Below are 21,786 nucleotides of genomic sequence, written 5' to 3'. Positions count from 1 at the left end.
GGGGTTTTTATAGCAAGAGAGGGAGGAGGAAGAACACCATCGCTCACCTGGGCGGTGAGCCGAGCCAAGAGAGGCGACAAACCTCGCGTGAGGAGGTGACACCAAGAATCGCAGAGGCGTGGGAGGGGAAAGCCGGAGCGCGTCAGAGGGAGAAGGTGGAAGCTTTTCAGAGCACGAGGGGACCTCGGGAAAGCTTCGCGAGAAGAATCAGGCTCAGCTAGGGCACACGACCGAGAGGAATGGGCGGGACTCGCGAACGAGAGAGGGAGGCGAGGCGTGAGCCCCGGATTTCGTGATTTAGGGCTTTAAAAGGAAACAGAGGAGATTCGATCGTTTATATATATATTAAATTTCATGCAATTTATTCGTGCGCGGTGCCGTAACAAAATGGGTGTCTTCCTTAGGTAATATCGACATTCCGGACGCGCCAGAGCAGTCTGTTTTGTCATACGGGGTCGCTCGGACGACGTCGTCGACGATCGGGTAAAAAATGCGTCAAAATTCAAATTTCACAAAATTTCGACCCGCGATCGATCGTCTCAAAAAGTTTATTCGAGTCTTCGACAGGTAACGGTGCAAACGATGCGAATTGTGGCGATCGGATGTGTCGACTCTCTGAATTGCGAAGTTTTGTGCGCGCGGGAGTGCGAATTGCGCAGAAGGCCACCCTAAGGCTCAAAAATTTGTGAATTTTGTGCATTTGGTGTGTATGTGTGACGAAAAAGTCGTGACGATGTTTTCCTAAGGCTTAGAGTCCTATTAGGAGCTTTTCCCTCGAGTCTTCACAAAATAGCCTATAATCGCTCGTTCATAAGACGATGATATTGTGCCATAAATGTTGGACATCAAAGAAAAATAGGAATTGGTTAGAATTTTTAAAAAGGTGGGTCTCAATTTTAGTTTTCTGAGATGGTCAATAGGAACTCCTAGAGCTAGATCCTAAGACCTTAAGGAAAAAGAAATGACTTCAAAAATGAGGTCAACAATGCTGTTAGTAGAAATCAAGTTGAATGGTTGAAGTGGAGGAATGCATCAGACCTATTTTGTGATAGAAAAGTTTCACTTAGACTTGAAGGAAAATTTTATAAGCTGGTGGTGAGACCTGCTTAATGGCGTGGAATGTTGGCCAATAAAAGAGAAGCATAAAGTTAAGTGTTGTTGAGATGCAAATGTTCAGGTGGATGAGTAGTTTTACACTTGGAGACTAAATGCGAAACGAATATATCCGTGAAAGAGTAACTTCAGTGGTAGAAAAGATTAGAGAGAGTCACATGAGATTGTTTGACCAGATTAAATGTTGACCATCTAATGACCCTATTAAGAGAGTAGATATTTTAGATGTGACTTATGCTAAGAAAGTTAGAGGTAGATTTAAAACCACTTGGGCATATTGTATAAAAATGATCTTAAGTATTAAATAAAAATACGACACCCAATAAAACATAATGGAGAAAGAAAATTAATGTATCCGACCCCATTTAGTGGAGGTAAAGTCTTGTTGTCGTTGCATATGTGCCTTGATGAATATGCTAATTGTTTAAATTAAATGTTGGAGAAAGCTGTGCAGACTGGATAAATGAACTCTAATTTCATTTAATCTCGATAGATATACAATTATTTTTAACTTTATTAAACTCTGTTAAAAATTAGATTCAATAACACGTTGAATGCATGGTCTCCCTACCTGCATGATTGGGTCATAAGTTCCACTTTTAAAATCCAATCTTCTGTCTTAAAGATTGGAATTGCAAGGCTCTTGGCTTATGATAAATATCTATGAAATAAATTTAAATGATGCCATAAAAAATAACTTCAATCTAATGCTCTTAGTTTAATCTATAATTTTTGTATTATTATCACCTGAGAATCAAATATGTTTTTGAGAATATCATAAGAGTTACGTTGTCGTCCATTTGCATGCAACCTTCAAGGCTTTTGACGAAAAAAATGTCATTTTTAAAATGCAAACCGTCAAGTATCGTGTCTATCAGTCATGATCACAAGTTTTAGCCTTTAAATCCGATCCTCTTAATACACGACAGAGTTAATACGGTATGCAATACCAAGAATGTTTAAATAAATTTAAGCTATATAAATCCATGTTCTCAATCATCTGAAAGCTAATGGGAAGAGTTTATAACATTTAAAAGCTAAAAATTAAATCGAACACCCTTTTGATGGGCATAGCTGCACATCTTAAGTGCATTTGTTTATCATCAAAACCAAGCTCTCAAGCTTTCATTTACAAATTTAAACGCTACAGACATCAATTTACCCCTATGATGACTATAATGGTAGAGAATTTCGACTAGAGAGGTTGTCAACCTCAACATACGTCAAAATCATGTTTTATGTCATTTTGAGCTGAAATTTGGATAAAATTTGAATTTTAATGAAATTGCGCAGTCTAAAAATGTTAAAGTGAAATATATCACCCCTAGCTTAAAGCAACAATCCGTCCATTTTCTATACTCATTTGATGAGAATAATAAATTTATGAGTATCCTAATTCACGAAGTGCCAAATATCATATCAAATATATTTTTATGCTCAATCTCAAAGATTTCATGCAAATAAGGATATGACATGTTCTCTAATTGGATGATTTTGCCGCCTAATAAAGCACTAGAAAGAATGGTTATGACATTTAAATTTGACTAAATGCGCCAAGTAATTATGACTTTAGACTTGTACGTTAGGAAATACAGCCATATGATTCATGAAAGATAATAAAAAATTGTAATAGTCATAAACTGCATTGAGTAAGAACATGACTAGGACCCTAAATATCAGAATAATACTACTCAAATGAGAGGACTTACATAAAGGAAGGAAAAGTCACCTGATGATTTTTATCAAACTCACTGGAATCTCAAATTTTTGGGGTGGAAGATGGCTCACATGACAATGCAATTGATACCAATAGTTGCGGAGGAGAAGAGAGACAACAAAAGAAACACCTACAAACTTAGAAATAAAATAACATAGGAGCTTGACAACTTCTTGAGTGCCCATAACTAGGCGATCATAATTATTATAATTCTTCTAGGAAAAAATGAATGAATACAATGAGGTAAAAGGGATGGAAACATCACTAACAATCAACGAGGGTCCTGAAGCATGATGGATATTGAAGGCATACTTGAATCTGGCTAACAATTTGAAAAGTGATTAGTATGTTCATATTGAGGGTAAAGTTAAACATTTTACCTCCATGACCATGGCCACTATCAGATTGACCACCACAGCCTGATCACTTTGGCCACCATGACACCCCATTCCAAAACAAACCAATCAGGAACTGGTAGATAGGGAGATGGCAGCCCAACAACCTGAAGAACCCTTAGGAGAGCAGCAAGCGTTGGGGATTCTAGAATTTGACATCACTTGGGATAATATATATTGAAGGGACAAATAAAGCCCATAGATAAATAGAAAACAACGAATTCTTTTTGTTTCTATAGGATCATTGGATCAACAATAAAGTGTTTGTCTTGAAGTGACTTTTACTAATCCCACAAGGTATTGTAGCGTTTTTGGATGAGTAGATCATTTTCTTGCAGAGAAAATTGGTTGAAAGTAAAGACTATGTACCTTGGAGGTGTTACTTTTTCTAAAGTAGATGTAGCCAAAATTATTATGAGGGAGAGTAATTAAACATAGGCTAAGATGTGCGATACAAAGATTTCTCATAATTAGTTTGGATTTATGCCGGGCAGGTCTACCATGGAAGCTATACATGTATTGAGAGGTTTGATGGAAAAATACAGGGAGAATAAGGAGGATCTACATATGATTTTTATTGATTTAGAAAAAAGCTTGTGATAAGGTCCAAGAGAAGTCCTTTGGAAAATTCGGGACAAGAAATGTGTTGATATGACTTATATTTAAGTCATTAAAGATATGTATACTAGAGCTATTACTTGTGTTTGAATAGAGGAGGATTGGCCAAGTATTTTTCTATTTCGGTTAGATTACATCAGGGATCAACTTTAAGCCCATATTTTTTTACTTTAGTTATGGATTCTCTTACTGGACATTTACATTGATGTTTTCTTTTTGCTGATGATATTCTTCTTGTGGATAAGACTAAAGAAAGAGTTCAGGAACAACTTGAATTATGGAGGTCTACATTAGAGTCTAAAAGCTTTTGTTTGAGTAGATCTAAAACTGATTACATAGAATGTAATTTTAGTATAGCAGTTCTAGCGGCAGAGTTGTAGTTATGGGTGATCATATCATTAGATGGTGTGAATGTTTTAGATATCTTGGGTCTATTATTCAAAGTGATGGTTACATATATGGGGATGCTATTTGTAAAATCCAAGTTGATTGGTTGAATTAGAGGAATGCATCAGACCTATTGTGTGATAGAAAAAGTATCGCTTAGACTGAAAAGAAAATTTTATAGGATGGTGGTGAGACTTGCAATGCTCTATGGCACAGAATATTGACCTTTAAAAGTGAATCATAAAAATAACTTAAGTGTTGCTGAGATGAGAACGCGGATGAGTGACTTGACACTTAGACAAAATGCGAAATGAATATATCCGTGATAGAGTTGATGTAGCTCCAATGGCAGACAAGATTAGAGAGAGTCGTCATAGATTGTTTGATCACATTAAACGTCGATCGTCTGATGATTTGGTTAGAAGAGTAGATGTTTTGATTTGACTTATGTTAAGAAATGCATAGACAAACCTAAAAAGAGTTGAGCATACTGTTTAATGAATAATTTTAATCTATTAGAATTAAATGAAAATATGACACTCAATAGAACACAATTGGGAAAAAAAGATTCATATAGCCGACCCCACTTAGTGGGATAAAGACTTGTTGTTGTTGTTGTTGATAGAGTAAAAAAAGTTCTAAATTATTTTGATTTTATCTTCAAAATGACAGTAGCATTAATGAAAGATTGGATGCTATTGAGCATCTTGGTGAGAACAACATAGTCAGGTGCTTGCTATACTAAAATTTGATGTTGTCACAACGAATCAGAGGAGATGCATCAAGATAAATAACTTGTTGTATGAACCGACAAGAAAGTAAAATAAGCTTGATCATAGGAAATAGTTTGTACCATTCAATTTGATTGTGGTACAATTGTTAACTATTTTGAGTCATGGTGAGAAGGTAGAGAGATCATGAAATTGTGTGAGAGAGGTTGGAATATCCGATAGTTTTAAGTCATAAATGATTGAATAAGGAAGCCATTGTGCCTTAGGGTAATGGTTGAGCAAGATAGGATGAGCAAAATTGGGGCTTATGAGTGTTTTAGTATGAAGTATTATGATTTTTGAATAGTGGGTATAACAGGACAAAATTACAATAGAGGGATGATTAGGCTATGGAGTAGTGGTTTAAGGGAGCAAGAATATATAGTCCAACAAACATAGACGAGCACGGAAGAATGGAAGCGAAGTGTGCTAGAAAGTAGGCTATTTCACGCGAGGGATCAAGAGTGAAGTGAGGAGCAAGAGAATGTCCGAAAGGACAACCAACTAAACACATTCCATTTATTGTGAAGGAATATTTTCAAACAAAAGCTAATGCTAATAAAGCTAAACAATACAATTTGATAGATAAAACTTATATTTGAATAATTTTGTCCATATTTATAATAGGAGAACAATACAATGACCCAAAAGACATCCAACTAAATATGTTTCATTTATTATGAAAAAAGGAAAATTTTCAAAAAAAGAAAAAATTAAAACTTATAGAACCACTTGATAGATAATTTTGACGTCTAAATGACTCCGAACCAAAATACCCCAAGTGCTAACTTCCAAATTGAGAAATGAAAAAATAATGATGATAAAATATACGAAGATTTTGAGGCATATATCTCACTTCGCATTGATCAGCATTTTGAAAAACACTTCAGTTTGGTCCCTCAAATAACTTTTTGCCTACATATTGGCCACTATGATAATTGCTATGTTAATTTCTTTTGGAGTTCCTCAAGTACTAATGAATTTATGCTAAAACCTCAGGACCTTATGCTACTTTATTCTTTGATTGGTTTTTTACCTTTCTGTTGCCTGAACAATACCAGGTGGCTTCTTTAAGTCATTGATAGTGGTTTTGAGACATCAAAAACTTAATTGCTGGCCACCATCGGTAAGGGTAAGATGAACATTTGGGCTCTTGAGGAACTCTTTCGTATACTTATGGGTAGAAAGGGACATTTTGGTGAGGGAGATTTGGCAACAACAAGGATTTAGTGGTCATTTGAGGTTAAGGATGGGAGCTAGGAGAGTGAGAGAGGAGGTGCTGTGAGGATTGATGACAATGTTGAGGTCGACAGCTACAATGACAAAGTAGGCAAGGGAAAGGGTGGTGGAGGTGGAGGAAGAGAATGGGCAAAAGCTTGGCAAGGCGAAGCTGAGCACCACTGGCATAATGGTACTGAGACTCAATGTTTGACTGGTCGCTACAATAGAGACGGGAGATGATGTGAACGATGAATCATAGGGCAAGGAAGGTATGAGGGAATAGCATATATTGGTCATTATCTCGTCAAGATTTTTCCAACCATCACATATATGGTCACATGATTGTATTTAATTTTAAAATATACTGAGAAATTATGTTAAGGACTTAACATCTAAGTGGAAAGTTGTTTGAGGGAACTAAGTAAATTGCTTTAAAAATATTGACCAACATGGAAGGGTAATCTATACCTTAGGGATCCGAGCATAGTTTACTCTAAAAATACCTTTGATTTATTTTTCTAATTTATGTAAGTATTGGAGTTGGATTTTTAATTTGTAAACTGTATGGAGGAAATTCACTCCAAAAATGCATATTGTATGTTGATAGTTTACTATGTTCTAGCTTCCGTTGGCAACTTATACAGTAGAAAACTTTGTAAGACTCTGCTTATTCATTCTCTCTCTGCATTTCTTTATGGATAATCACGGGATAGTAGTTACTCTTACTCGCTTTTAAGATTATTGTATCAATTCTTCTTTTAAAACATAATGTTATTTTACAATGTTGATTGTCTTATAAACTTGTGAAGTGTTATTTACATTGAATGGCTTGCTGCTTATCCTCCATTAAGCCTACTGTATCTTATTTTTGGTAACCCAGAATCTTGTAATTGAAGCTAGACTTACGTGACAGTTTATTTGTATCAAGATATATCTGTTCTTAAACAAATGCTTATGAGTATTAAGTTAGTGTTTTAAAGGTTTTATTTTTCTAAACTTCCAGTAATTTTTTATTGAGTTGATTCCTACTCTAGCAATCATAATCGGTCTAATTTTTACAGGATTTACCTGATATGGTTGCCGTAAAAGATGCAGATTTTTCTAATGTCGATGCAGTATTTTGTTGCTTGCCGCATGGAACAACGCAGGTCTTTTATTTTTCATTCTTAATGCTTCTTTGATTTGGCTTGCTGCTATATCATCTTGTTAGAGTAGATGACTTAATGGCATCTTTTGTGTACCTAACTTCAGATGGTTGTTTTTATAGGAGATTATAAAAGGCTTACCTAAAACACTAAAGATTGTTGATCTGTCTGCGGTATGATTCGGGCACATATTACCTTTCTCTTGAGCATGCGGGTGTCACTGATTTTCTTTGCTGATCTGCTGAATTAAGTTATAATTGTATTGTATATTTAGGATTTTCGGTTACGAAACATTGGTGAATACGAAGAATGGTATGGACAGCCTCATAAAGCTCCAGAGTTGCAGGTATATAGGATATTATAGGCTTACTTCATGCTTTGTTAAGGACTAAAGTTGTCCTACTTTTCCACTAGGTTTTTTCCATTTCTTTTGGTTGAAAGCAATCTATTTTCATCATATTATTCTCAATTAAATAATTACTAGTAGTTATTGTTATTGTAGTTAACTTTTCTTGGTTACTTAGAGGATGATTTAGTCTATTAAATTAGCATAATTTAATAAAAAATTGTTAATGGACCAAATTGCTATCCACCTAGACTACTGCAAACTTCTTTTTTTTTTTTTTAATTTTTATTGGGAGGTGGGGCTTGCTTTTATCATGCAAACTACATTTGACAATACGGAATGCAAACCTCATTTTAAAGGGGTTCATTTGTTCCCTTATTCCTAATGACTAAAGCTGATTCTGCCAAGTCAAAACTACTGGTCATGAATGTCTGTGGATTGTTACTTGGTTTTATATTCTTTTTACATGTAAATCACGTTGATAATATGCAGTATGTCCCCCTTTTCAAGTTACAATTACTTATTTATTCTGGCAAGGGTATCTAACTTTTGTGAGAACCTAATTCCCAAGCAATAAATGTATAGCTTCCATATCAGACTTGCCCAACATCAATCCAAACTGATTTTAAGAAATTTTTGTTTCATGTCATAACTTATTCATTTGTTCAATTATTCACATAATTTTATTGTATGCCATATTACTTAATTCCTCTAATTTGCACTATTGTGCATCCCCGTTATTCATAAAAATAGAAACCGATCGTCTCTTTTTCCATTCATTAGACATTTTTTGTTTAGTTGTTAAAATAACATTAAAAAGTTTAGTAAGTCAAAAAATTCCCAGATCTAAACATTTTCACACTTTTAACTGGAATACCATCGGGTTTTATTTTTTCACGCTTCATTTTCTTTAAAGCCTCGTCAACTTATATTTTACTAATTCCAAGTTTTGTGTGAATAGATTTGGATTTTTGTCTTGAATCAGTCATATATTTCTAATGTTACACAAGTTTGAAGTATTCATGTTGATTTTCTATTTATCCTTCGTTTATCGAATGTTTCTTTATTCTTAATTTTTTTTTCAATGTTATGTTTTCTCTACAACACTTAGTGTTTATTTTGCTCGCAGGTTTCAATAATATCCTTATGCATTTTTTTTTCTTAGTTCTTGGAGTGGGACTCGTGAGCACACCCTAGCGAATAAGATGCATGATTCGACAATTCTTGCTATCGCGGGATCAGATTGTGATTGATATGTAGTAATTTATCGCGTTTGCGGGGCCTGAGACGGGATCATGTCGTGGTCAATTCATGGGGATTTCTCGCGTGTGCGAGAACTAGGACGGGATTCCTTCTAGCTTTGCTTGAACCTGGGCTTCTTGTTTCGGTTTTCTATATCCAAAGTGATTTTCTTCTTATTTTTTTTTTTTTATATCTTTATTTCTAATAAAGTTATTTTCTTGTGGGGAACTCGTATTTTGCTATTTTGAGAAGTAAAGAGATTATATTCTCTGATATATGAACTAAGAGGTGATGCATCTTTTTCTTTTGTAAGTGATGCCTATATCTTTTTTAGGAACATGTGGTTCACCTCCTTGCCACTTGTTCCTCGCCGTTTTTGCCATCCGATCTAGTATTTTTAGTAAGGACAACCGTACGACGCTTATTGCCTTCCAAATGTCGTCGACATCATATATTTTTATTCCCTAGCTATTGCACAACTACCTCCCTACAAACCCGCTTCTCAAATACCTTCTAGGATACCTAGAATTGCATAAGTTCTATCAACAAAATAGTTAATATTTACTTGCTTGATGCTTATCAACATGGATGCACATGTCATGTGAATTCTTCCTAGTATAACCCTACAAACCTTAAATTGACGTTGTCTTTAATTTTTGATATAAAAGGCAAACCTCATTGTATGCTCAACATAATTCTGTGCACACCAAAAATTCACACACTTGTCCCCTTGAATGAGAAAGGTTTTTTCTTTGTTAAGTTCTAGGTCAAATTTTTTAGAAAATATATCAGGCGACATATAAATCACAACTAAGATATTTCACCCTCATTTTATGAGGATGTTAAGATCCAAGTACGAGATTTCCCATGAGCGCAAGTATTTATGATAATAATCTCTCTCGATAATGGGGGAACACTTTCGATTAAGGCTACTCATTTGTGTGATGATCGTTCAACATATAACAACAATTTAATATTAGTTTAGAAAAATTTATTACCCTAAGTTTAAGGCGAATGGTAGTGGGAATGATGATAAAATCGATTAAGATTTCATAACTTTATCATCTCAGGTTGTCATGCACTCTTATTTATTTAGTCAACAGAGATAGTCGACCCAACATGATTGAATAATCCTTATCAACAGTCATGGGTTGCTTCATTCAATGTGATCTACTATACTTGAGATGATTGGTTGTCTAAGGGGATAAATTGAAATTGATTTTAATTAACAGAGGATTTTGTGATATATCAAATACACTATAATACACGTCTCTAAGGAAAAGAAATGATTGGGTAATATACGGGCTACATCTATGATCAGTCCTGACAGCTCCAATGTTTCTGAGGAAGACCAGACTAGTTCAGCGGGGCTTATTCTTGTTAACTTCTGTCCTTACATGGAGGATAATTGAACTAACTGAAATGAAACATACGATCTTGCTTTTTAGACAAGATGACTCATTTGAGGGCGTGAATTATTTGATGATTATGATATATATATTTGATAACATTGGGACACTTGTACGCTTCTTGAGATAAAATTAATTTTAGTTTAAATTTATATCCCACTTGCGAATCATTCATAGAACAAGTATTCAATAGTAGGCATTGGTGGTCGGAGCACCTGCGAGCTATTTAGATTCATCAGTGCATATATTTTATTGGAGCAAGATCTTTTAAAATAATTTATTGACCCAGCCTTGCGCAACATTTTTAAATTGGATTTTTAAGCATTGAATGCACCATCATAACACATGTGGGCAATAATTTTATAATGTGCACATATCTCAATAATTTTTAAGCATTGAATGCACCATCATAACACCAGCATAAGACTGAGTTAAGTGTTGCCGAGATGAGAATGATTAGGTGGATGAGTGGCTTTACATGTAGAGACAAAATGAGAAATGAATATATTTGAGACAGAGTTGGTGTAGCTCCAGTGACTAACAAAATTAGAGTAAGTCGTCTTAGATGGTTTGTTCACATTAAACGTCAACCATCTGTTGATCCGATTAGGAGAGTAGATGTTTTATATTCGACTTATATTAAGAAAGGCAGAGCTAGACCTAGGAAGACTTGGGTTTATTGTATAAAAAATGATCTTAATTTATTAGAACTAAATGAAAATATGACACTAAATACGACGCAATGGAGAAAAAGAATTCATGTAGCCAACCCCACGTAGTGGGATTGGCTTTGTTGTTGTTGTTGTACTAAAATTTGTGCTAGTACATTGTGTAGGTGTTGACCTCATTTTTAGTGAGGTCTAGTTTTCTTCTTAGAGTTTAGAGTCTAGTCTTAGGATTCTCCCTTTGACTATCTTAGAGCCTTAAAAATGGGACCCACCTCATTTTAGAAATCCAAATTACTTCTTTACCCTGTTGGAGTTTTGCATGTGGTATTGACCTCTAGCACTTAAGAGGTTGAAACCAACATGAAGAAACCTAAAAGGAGCCCTATATGATAATTAAGCCCTAAGATTGCCTTATGAGAAACCTAAAAGGAGTCCCTATATGATAATTAAGCCCTAAGATTGCCTTATGCACAATTTGCATCTTTGCGTGCACAATTTTTTGCGATTTATTTACCACAATTCACATTGTCTGCACCATTATTTGTCAAAAACTTAAATAAAATTTTTGAAACAATCAATCGCGGATTATTATTTTAACGAGAATCGAATTCCACACATTTTTGGCCCGATCGCCGACGAGGTTGTCCGAATGACTTCGGATGACGAAACAGATTGCGCCAACGCGTCTGGAACGTAAACTTTAGCCAGGAAGGACACCAATTTTGATATTATTCCGAACGGGATTAAATAGTACGCAAATCGGGAGATTTCAATATTAATTAGTAAAAAAAAGAAAAAAAAATCACTTAAATCTCGATTTTTTTTTTTCACTTAAATCTCCAAATTCATAAACTCACACACGAATCTTTAATTCGGCCGGCCCGCACCCGTCCGCCCCTGACCCAACCGAGCCTCCCTTCTCCTCGCCGAGCTCCCCTCTCTTCCTCCCTAAACGAAAGATCGGTCCGAGGCCCCATCCCTTATGCTTTGGTAAGGCTTCTACTTACTCCCTGCCGCGCTCCAGCTTTCTACCTGCCGCCACTCGCCCCGTCCTTGTTGCGCTCAACTCACCGGCCAGGTAGGTGAAGGTATTCTTCCTCCTCCCTCTTCTACTATAAATACCCCACTTGGCGAAGGGTTTTAAGGTTGGCCGAAATTTTGGTGTGAGGGCGGAAGTGTTGCTGGAAGTGTTCTGGGCTTGTTCTTGCATTCCCTTTGGGCTTGGCTTAAAGATGTAACCTCTTCCCCTCCGTTAATCACTCGATATTCTTGCTGGTTTTCCGGTTTTTCCTGTTTGTTTGCTCGATACTTTTGCTCGGTCATTTGTTAGGCTGCCTTCTCCCCTATCCTATTCGACAGTGCTACAAACTTTTTTTTTCTTTCCTAAAAAAAAAAAAAAATAAAAATTAGGGGAAAGGGAAAACCATATGCTCTGGTTTGACTGCTTGGTTTCCCTGTTGGTTGCTACTTTTTTTTTTCTTTCCTAAAAAAAATAAATAAATAAAAATTAAGGGAAAGGGAAAACCATATGGTCTGGTTTGACTGCTTGGTTTCCCTGTTGGTTGCTAAATATTTTTGCTTAGTTGTTCGATATTCTTGATAGGTTGTATCTTTGGCAGTCCAAAATGCGGTCTTTTTGCATCTTTTCTCTGATGTTTCAGTTTTACCCGTAAGTTTAAGCACCTGTGTTGTTGGTGCTTATTTTCAATGGCATTGCTATGTTGTTCATTTCAATTGTTATTGGCACTGTTATATAATCTTGCAGAGATCCATATCTATTTTCAAAAAAAAAAAAAGAGAGAAAAAAATAGGAATTTGTCATTCTATCGAGTGCCAGAGAATGCTTCATATTTGGGGCGTTTTTACCATGACTGTGAGAATGCACTTTTATTGCTGCCTTATGCTTTCGCATGGCTTAATTGTTATTTTATCCAAGCTATATTATTATTCATCAAAGCCTGTTTGATGCTGATTTGCATGATGATTAAAGGTTGTGTTTACCCAAAATTATATCGTCTTTTCTACTTTGGAAGGTTTACATATATACCACTTAATTCTTTTGGATGCACTGTTTACAAACCCTGGTTTTTATACACACATGCCATATGTTTCTTATGTATTTACATATCTAGGACCGACGCATTCACATTTACATGCATGCAACTCAAATCTTTAACACCTCACATAAAAAATACTGCCATTGTTATCATTTTTGCAGGTGAAATACATCTTTTCATGCAAAGGTTTGTGTTGTGAGTGTACATATCAAAGTTTGGGTTTTAGATATGATAATAGATAAGAATTGAGTGGTATGTATATAATTTTTTATTGGGCTTTAATGGGACTTTTGGTGGTTTGTTTGGCTGCAATTTGGGAGGCCTTTGCCCACTGTTTGGGCCACGGTTTGGAAGTTTTAAATGCTATCTTTGTGGGCTAAGCAGCTGCAGTTTTTTTCGGTCTTTTGCAGCTCATATGGGCCACGGTTTGGAAGTTTTAAATGCTATTTTTGTGGGCTATATGACTACAGTTTTTTGGGTCTTTCTGTAGCTTATATGGGCCACGGTTTGGAAGTTTTAAATGCTATTTTTGTGGGCCATATGGCTGCAGTTTTTGTCTTTTTGTAGCTTATATGGGCCATTGTTTGGAAGTTTAAATGATTTTTTAGTGGGCTATATGGCTGCAGTCTTTAGGGTCTTTGTAGCTTATGTTTGCCACGATTTTGGGCAATTTTGAGATCACTTTGTGGCTTGTATGGATGCAGTTTTGAGAAGTCTTTAAGCATTAATCTTGGGCTACGGTTTGGCTTCATTTTGGTGGAGGTTTTTCAGTAGGTTGTAGAACATTTTAGAGGCTATTTTGGACATGGTTTTGGGATTGACTCATGACTTATTTGAATACAAATTTTGGGGTTTTTTTCTTGGCTCAATCGGCTGCAATTTTGGAGCTACCTCAAACACGTACTATTTTGGAGAGTTCGAAGTATGTTTGAGGGCCCTTGTTTGCTATTTTAGAATGTGAGAACGCCATTTGTGGGAGGGTTAAATTGTTGTTTCTTTTTTGGGAAAATTATGAAATTTCAAAGGTTTGGATTTACGATAGTTTGGGGAGCTTCTAGGATCATGATTTTTGGGGAATTTTAAATGAGCCTTTCAAATGCACATCGTTGGATGTGGGGATTTATTTTAGATTCAGTTTTGAATGTGGCTTTGAGGGTAGATCCATCCTTTATTATTTTCGTATTTCAAATGGATCAATCCCTCCTCTTTCTCATCCCATTTTTTCTTTTTTTGCTTCTTGGTTTGGTTTAGGTTGTCCGAAGCATAAGCACACATATATAACTCCCGTTATATATGAACTATCAAACAAGACTGTAAGTAGATCGGTTTCGGGGTTCAAGGACGATGATGAAAAATGCATCTAGGTATGTGTGAGAGGTTCTAGCACAATCCTGACTCAATGACTTTGAGAGAATGAGGGATTGACATTACCGCATTTCTAACATTTAGTAAAGAGTTACCACTCGCTTTTACAGGCAGTAAGAAATTTCAGACTACCAATATGACTGACTCATTAACTTTATAAAACATGAAAATTTCTTTAAGTGATATATATGTACACACATAATTAACTAAAAAAAATCTTTCAAGTGCGTGACAAATCAAAATTTCTTTTGAAAAATGAAATCCTTCCTAAATATTTTCTGAAAATTTCACGGACTAGTCATATGAACTAGGTTAGGGGCCGTCAACCTTTTACGTAGTGTTGCATCACACATGCATGGTGTTGACTATTTTGTTAGGGCGCCAGGGTCTTGTTTTTGACCCAAGGTCCTGATTCTGAGTCCACCCCGTCCCGAGTGCTTACGCTTTTCTTTGGTGTGCCGTGCATTTTCTACGATTTTCTTTGAGCTTTCATGGGTCACTTCTAGTTTTTCTTTGAGTTTTCCGTGAGATGCTTTGCCGATAGACTTTTACACACATATACATGCATGTTTACCTTGCTAATCAAATCCTCTTCTATACTTGTTTACTTCTAGCTGCAATGTTAATCCCATTCACAGGAGCAGCAGACCTGCCATGTACACAAATTTATTTTATATTTATAACATTTTATTTTCTTTATTGCGCACTTTACTGCATTTCTTTACTGTACACTTACTGCGTTTTCTTTACTGCTGCTTTTCTTACTGCATTTTTTTTACTGTTTTCCTTTATTGCACCTCCTACTCTTTTCTTTATGTATTATACCTTTTAGAATAAGAGGACGGTAGTTTGATTTTATAGGAGTTGACCATTAGCAGATCACCGACTCAACATGTACATTTAAACATAAACTAAATCTGAAATTGCTACGATGTGGAGCTTGAAGCTAACAAGGTGGGCAGCATGACGATGATGTACAAAAAAACAACTTAAACAGATCTAGAACAACAAATCGGTCTACAACAACAAACCTTTCCTTAGAATTAAATAGTAAGCCATAGGATTTTGAGGTATCTCATCTAGCACGACATAAATCCTTAACTTATTTACTTTGCACAACAATGTTGTGTTATTTAAGCCCTAACTCACTTTAGGTTCTGAGATTGTCATCTGATACGAAGTAAACTCTCATATCTTTCAGGCTATTTGTATGACCGTGTCACACAAATATAAGTGTTAAATAATAAAATTGACAGGATGAAACATCATGTAACATTTTTCAAAATTAAAGCCAAACAATAAGATAGTATGGGAAGTCACCGAGATTCCTCTCAGGATCTGTGACATTCCCTACTTTTATTTCCTTTGATTCCAGAAATAAATGTTCCCATTTGGTTCCTTTTCTTACTTGACTTTTATATGTCCAACCTTGAAAACCCTAAACTTTGAATTCATGAAGATTGATATCTCTGATCATCATCGAGAGTTCTCTTATGTGACTTCAGTCATTTGAGAGGTAATTAACTATAGGGGCTTGCCTCTATAGGAAGCTTTAAGAACCCAGTTAATATAAACTCTATCTAATTTTTAATATTAGGTAGGTGAATTTGTCGGCCAACATAAAGGTTTGCAGACTAAAACGGATATCATAAATTCTTTTGTTTATTTAATCGAGCCTTACGGATAAGTGATATGTCTATTTCTTGGGATAGGTATGTCACTTATAGTGTTGTGCTCGTTTATTTAAACTATCGTCTATATGAGATCGGTTCGGTCTTGTATTTTCAAAATTAAACAATTACATTTCAAAACTATATATACTATATTATATTAAAGCAAATATCTCTTTCCCAATTTAAGGACCGACAACAGGTGTATAAAAAAACTTCCACATCATAAATATTGGAAGCCCGCACGTGCTCCAATCATTGTGCTTAAAATATGGCCATTTGTCGTAAGGAAAAGCTAGTCATATGCAACATTAAAAAGAGAGAAATTACAAGCTAAGAATACTATCACATATGAAGAGATGACTTCTAGATAATCAGGCCTTCATTCTTCTCTTTACATAATCCCTTGCCATCATTCAAAACAACTGAACTGAAGTAAACTGAAGGATTCAAAACTTACTTCCTTTCTTTTTTATCAGCAACTGCACACTCTAGATAATTGCAAAGGTTTGAATGCATATCGAAGAGATTGCTACATTTGCGACCTCCACTCGACCTAACACAAATAATGGAATATTTCTCTGATACAACATCAAAATAAGCTTCCCAAAACAAAGACAATTCGAAGCAACACTCTCCAAGCATTATTTATAGAAGCTTCATTTTTGTTAAGTCACTCGTTATATCTCTCAATCCAAAACTATGAGTGGATTCCCACATTATTATCTTGTGAGTGATCATGAGTGAAAATAAATAAAGTAGACATGTAGATTAAAATTTGCCATAAATATGTATTTTTTGGAGTCTTTTCTAGAAACAATAAATTTGGGGGAACTTTATGTTCATATTAAAATATTAGAATAAATTTATTTGGGTCGTCTAATTATAAAACCAAGTTTTTTGCGTCCTTGATCTCCATGGCACAAATGCAGGATGCTGCGAAGATACTTTCAAAACTTATCCATTAGATCTTTTTATGATTGTGAAGGACTCTTACTATCATAAAAAAAAATTATAGATCTTGAGATGTAAACTACTATTTGATGGTTCAACACATACCACTTCCAACACCAATCTTCGAGTCATTTATGGTTTGAGTTCACTCATCTGCCATTCCGACCTTCATGTTTAAGGGCTCCGTCATCCATCCTTCTCCTTAAGGGGTATATTAATCTGATATGGATTTCAGAGGCAAGATGCCCGACTCCTTAATAATTTGATTGACAATACAAAAACTAGATACCTTTTTCTTTGGGGGCATTTTTGTTTAGCATAGATATCAAAGTTGATATATATCTCCATTCATTTTTTTTTGTACCCATAAAAAGTTTTAAAATACCCTTCCTTCACCTCTATAAGCTCCCCCTTTTATGTGTTGGTAAAGAATACCTAAAACTCTCCCCCAAAAAGAAGGGTGACTCCCCATTATGCTCTTCCTCTTTTTCCTAAGGTGAAATTGTGCTGAGTCATATTCAACTCTTATTCCTCTTCTTACTTAGTCATTGACTTGAGTTTTAGAGGATCTTCCTTGGAAAATCCCCTGGTTGACCTATTGACCTTTTAGTTTCCTATGTGTAAGTGTAAGACATAATATTTAGCTTAAGGCAGCTTATTAACTTAAATTCATTTGACACTCGAAGATTGGCTTTCAGCATAACAATAATATTTGTTGATTTTATAGTGCATTTTTTTTATATTCATTTTGGGGATCTATACAACAATTTTTTGGTTGGTTTTTTTGCTATTAAGAATTTGTAATGATTAATATATTTTTGGCCCTGAGCTCTTAGATACACCTGCCCATTCTTTATTCCAACAGTTGTATTTACTTTTTATGGATGGTGCCATGTTTTTATTCAAGTACTAATTGGGCTGGCCTAATCATCTTATTTTGGTGATTCTCTTAATGATGTTCTTGATTGCTGTAGAAAGAAGTTATATATGGTTTAACTGAGATTTGGAGAGAGAAAATTCAGAGTGCTCGACTGGTTGCCAATCCTGGCTGCTATCCAACATCCATACAACTTCCTCTAGTTCCATTGATGAAGGTTTGACTTCTTTAGCCATATTTCATGGCGTTTATAAACTTCTTAGCAGGCTGTTGCAAACCTCACACAGGAAATCTATTCAATTGTTTTTTATGATTATTTGTGATTTACTTTTTTAGGTATCTCATATATTTTATTATGTTTTTTCTTGCTTTCCCTTCTAGAGCTAAAAGTCATATTTAAAATATGATAGACTGAAAGAACATTTTTGGAGTTGTATATTTTTCATGTAAATTTTGAATTTTACTTTTTGATATTTGATTAGCTTTAAAAGAACTATTAAAGCTAACATGCTCTTACACTATCTTATAATTTTGATGGTTATTTTGTTGCAACACTACTTTTGGCAGTTGAACATAAATAATTGATCTACTTGTGATGTTTTGTGAGTTACTGCTGGTTACTTTTGTTAGACAAATTTTATTTTTTCATCCACATTGCCCATTTTGGTTCCCCTCATCCATGTTTAAGAAAACTAGCACATTTCCTCTGTGATAGCAAGGGGTGCATAATGAGTGCATTGGCTATTACCAATGTGTGAGAACATAATGAGTGCATTACTTGAGTGTGAATTTGTTTGATATGGTAAAAAAATAAATCATGGAATATAGTTAGGGGTTGTTTTATTGCATGTATTCCAAATTCAAAGTAAAAAAAAAAAGCCCAGTTATTTTGAATTTAGTGTTCATATTTGATTGAATGTTATTCTAAATGGAACATATTTTTTTTCTGTTTATTTTGATGAAATTCAAAAGCACAATTAAAAAAAAAAGCCTCAGTGATAGGGTTGCATTTGTTGGGGGATGAGGGGAGGTTGATGCCCGTTGGTGATGAGGGTAGAGCACCACGTGTGAACTTTGCGTGAGTGCTCTAAGTGGAGGTACATGGTCATGAGGACTGCATGTTTAAGGGGCTCGAAGTAGAAGACAGTCACGGGATGGTGGAGGTTGGAGTTGTATGCTAGGGCTCTAGCTAAGTTTAAAGGTGGAGTTGTGAGGCGTTGAAGGCATGAGGGCTTTGAGCGAGGTCTTATTTGAGTGTGGTTGGGTGATGTCACAAGCCTCCAACATCATGCAAGATGTTGTATTTTGAAGTTTCTTGATTTAGGCAAATTTGGAATATATTGAAATTGAACTAGATGGTATATTCTAAATTATTTAATATTTTTTATTTCTCTTACTCTAAACCAATCAACTAAAAATTAAAGCCTCTACTTTCCTTTTACCTTACACTTTACACTCAAATTTTCTTAAAAAATCCCTTACATAAATCTGTGAAGTAGGAAAAAGCATAGGCACCAACACGGAAGTTATCAGCTGCCTCACTTAGAATTTCGAACTTATTATTTTCAGTTCTCAAATTTTTGGAATTGTCATTATTTTTTTTTTATAATTGCCACAAAGAATGATGAAGGTACATAACATAGACATTTGCTTGGTGATCACGATAAAGTAAGCTTTGAGAGGGCTACATCTTGATCTCTGGAGGGGTATTTTTGGAAGATTGCTGATTGATTTTAGAGATGGGAGGGTGTCATGGGAGATGGGAGGAAGTTAAAGGAGTCAGGAGGCATGGCACACAGCTTAGAAAATATTGCTTGCCACAGCAACTCAAGTTTGAAAGGGGAAAGAGATCATGCTTGGATTGCTGGTGAAATCTAGTTGAATTATACCGACAATGCTAATTGGAAACGCTTGAATGCGATTTGAAGAGAGGGATGAGGCTATTTATGCTCAGGCAATCAATAATTTTTTTTGGAAAGGAAGTAAGAAATTAATTATTTGTATTATCATTATGAAAGTGAGCTTTTTAGTAGCCACTGCAATAAGCAGCCATTGGGTGAGCAGCATCAACTATGGTTTTTATCAATTATTAAACAATAAACAAAATTAGAATTCAACTATTTGGAGATTGTGAATATGTAGTAGTCGCCAACGGAGTTAATGAAGGTGCACTAAAAACTTGTTTCACTGGTTGTGTTAGCCTAGGGAAGTAATTCGAAAACCAAAATAATCATTACTCTCATCTCTATGAATAGGTAACTCTTGCATAAAAGGTATCTAGTAAAAATTCCAACTTATATGGCACTAAAGCTTGCATCCTAATAATTCTACTTATAACAAAGGATATTCGGCCTTGTATCTAGCAATGCTATAGTTAATTTTTTTACTTAGGGTGCGTATTAGAAGTGTAAAACCTAAAGAAATTGACCAGGGCATCCATTCATGATGTACTTTGTAGTATAGTATGATGCAAAACAAATAATATCATCGCTTTAGATGCCATTCTCTTGAATGAGAGGGTTGCTTAGGGCAGGTGCATGACCTATATTTACATCATCATCATCATCATCATTATCATTATCATCTTTGTCTATGAGATCAACTTTTCTTGATTTATTTTTATTGAGCTTTGCATGAAGTGTTAACAATATTTTATACATTATTTCAAACAATTTCTAATCATGTTTCCTTTGAGCTCTAGTTTATTCTTCTTAATCTTTTCATGATAATTATTTTTTAGATTAAATGCCAAAATAGTTTATTGATTATTCCTTTGCAGCTAACTTGGGGTATAAAAAATTGACCCGACACGCAAATTCGATCCACTCAACGCAAAAATTTGGGGCTGGGCTGACCCGAATAATTTTTGTGTAGGGCTTGCATTAGGACTCTGTTGACCTCAATTTCAGTGAGGTCTAGTCTTCCTCTTAGGGTTTATGATCTAGCTTTAGGGATCTCCCTTCGACTATCTTAGAACCTTAGAAATGGGACCCGCCTCATTTTAGAAATTGAACCTACTTTTGTACCATTTTGGACTTTCGCGTGTGTGGTATCGACTTCTAGCACTTAGAAGGGTGAAACCAACATGAGGAAACCCAAAAGGAATTCCTATAAGACCTTTTGAGCCTTAGGGTGGCCTTTTGCACAATTCGCACTCCCGTGCGCACAAACTTCGCAATTCGGAGAGTCGATGCGTCCGATTGCTACAATTCACATCGCTTGCACCGTTACCTGTCGAAGACTCGAATAAACTTGTTGAGGCGATCGATCGCGGGTCAAAATTTTGTGAAATTTGAATTTTGAGGCTTTTTTGGCCCGATTGTCGACTACGTCGTCCGAACGACCCCGAATGACAAAATGGACTGCGCCGGCGCGTCCGGGACGGCGATTTTACCAGAACGTCGATTTTGCATAGGGAGGACACCCATTTTGTTACGACGCCGCGCGCGAGTAAATCACATATGGGCCTAAATCCCTAAACTAACGCACCCGAGCTCTGCCTCCCTTCCCTCTCCCGTTCGCGTGCCTGACATTTCTCTCTCGGTCTCGAGCCAACCGGCTCGTCCTCCTCCACGCGAGAGAGAGTTGACTTCTCATTCGTCCTTGCCCGACATTTTCTGCCCGCGACCCTCCTTCACGAAGCCGTGCCAGTTTCCTCGGGCTATAGTTTGACTCTGGGAAGCTTGCTCCCTGGTACACTTGAGTGGCAAACTCTCCATTCTTCCCGATACTTTCCTCGTTGCCACAGGCTCGCCACTTGGTCCTGGATGTTTCGATTGCTTCGCCTTCTGTGAGCAGGGGATGCGGCTTTTTTTTTGGCCCGGTTCGAGTA

At 35.8% G+C, this 21,786-nt stretch overlaps 1 protein-coding gene across 1 annotated transcript in view; it reads left to right on the top strand.

Annotated features, from left to right (window-relative positions):
- The window catches only part of LOC110026627 (probable N-acetyl-gamma-glutamyl-phosphate reductase, chloroplastic), a gene marked incomplete at its 3' end in the record, with an annotated part of 102,406 nt that overhangs the window by 28,637 nt on the left and 51,983 nt on the right, over positions 1-21,786 (top strand). Inside the window, exons 4-7 of the mRNA XM_020727633.1 lie at positions 7,283-7,369; positions 7,489-7,539; positions 7,641-7,712; positions 18,052-18,171. Coding sequence (XP_020583292.1) covers positions 7,283-7,369; positions 7,489-7,539; positions 7,641-7,712; positions 18,052-18,171 — 330 coding nt within the window. The remainder of the gene's footprint in view (positions 1-7,282; positions 7,370-7,488; positions 7,540-7,640; positions 7,713-18,051; positions 18,172-21,786) is intronic.

The sequence above is a fragment of the Phalaenopsis equestris genome, unplaced genomic scaffold (assembly GCF_001263595.1).
Source record: "Phalaenopsis equestris unplaced genomic scaffold, ASM126359v1 Scaffold000389, whole genome shotgun sequence".
Classification (NCBI taxonomy): domain Eukaryota; kingdom Viridiplantae; phylum Streptophyta; class Magnoliopsida; order Asparagales; family Orchidaceae; genus Phalaenopsis; species Phalaenopsis equestris.
Note: the sequence above shows the minus strand (reverse complement) of the source record. Positions and strands in the feature narration are given on the sequence as shown.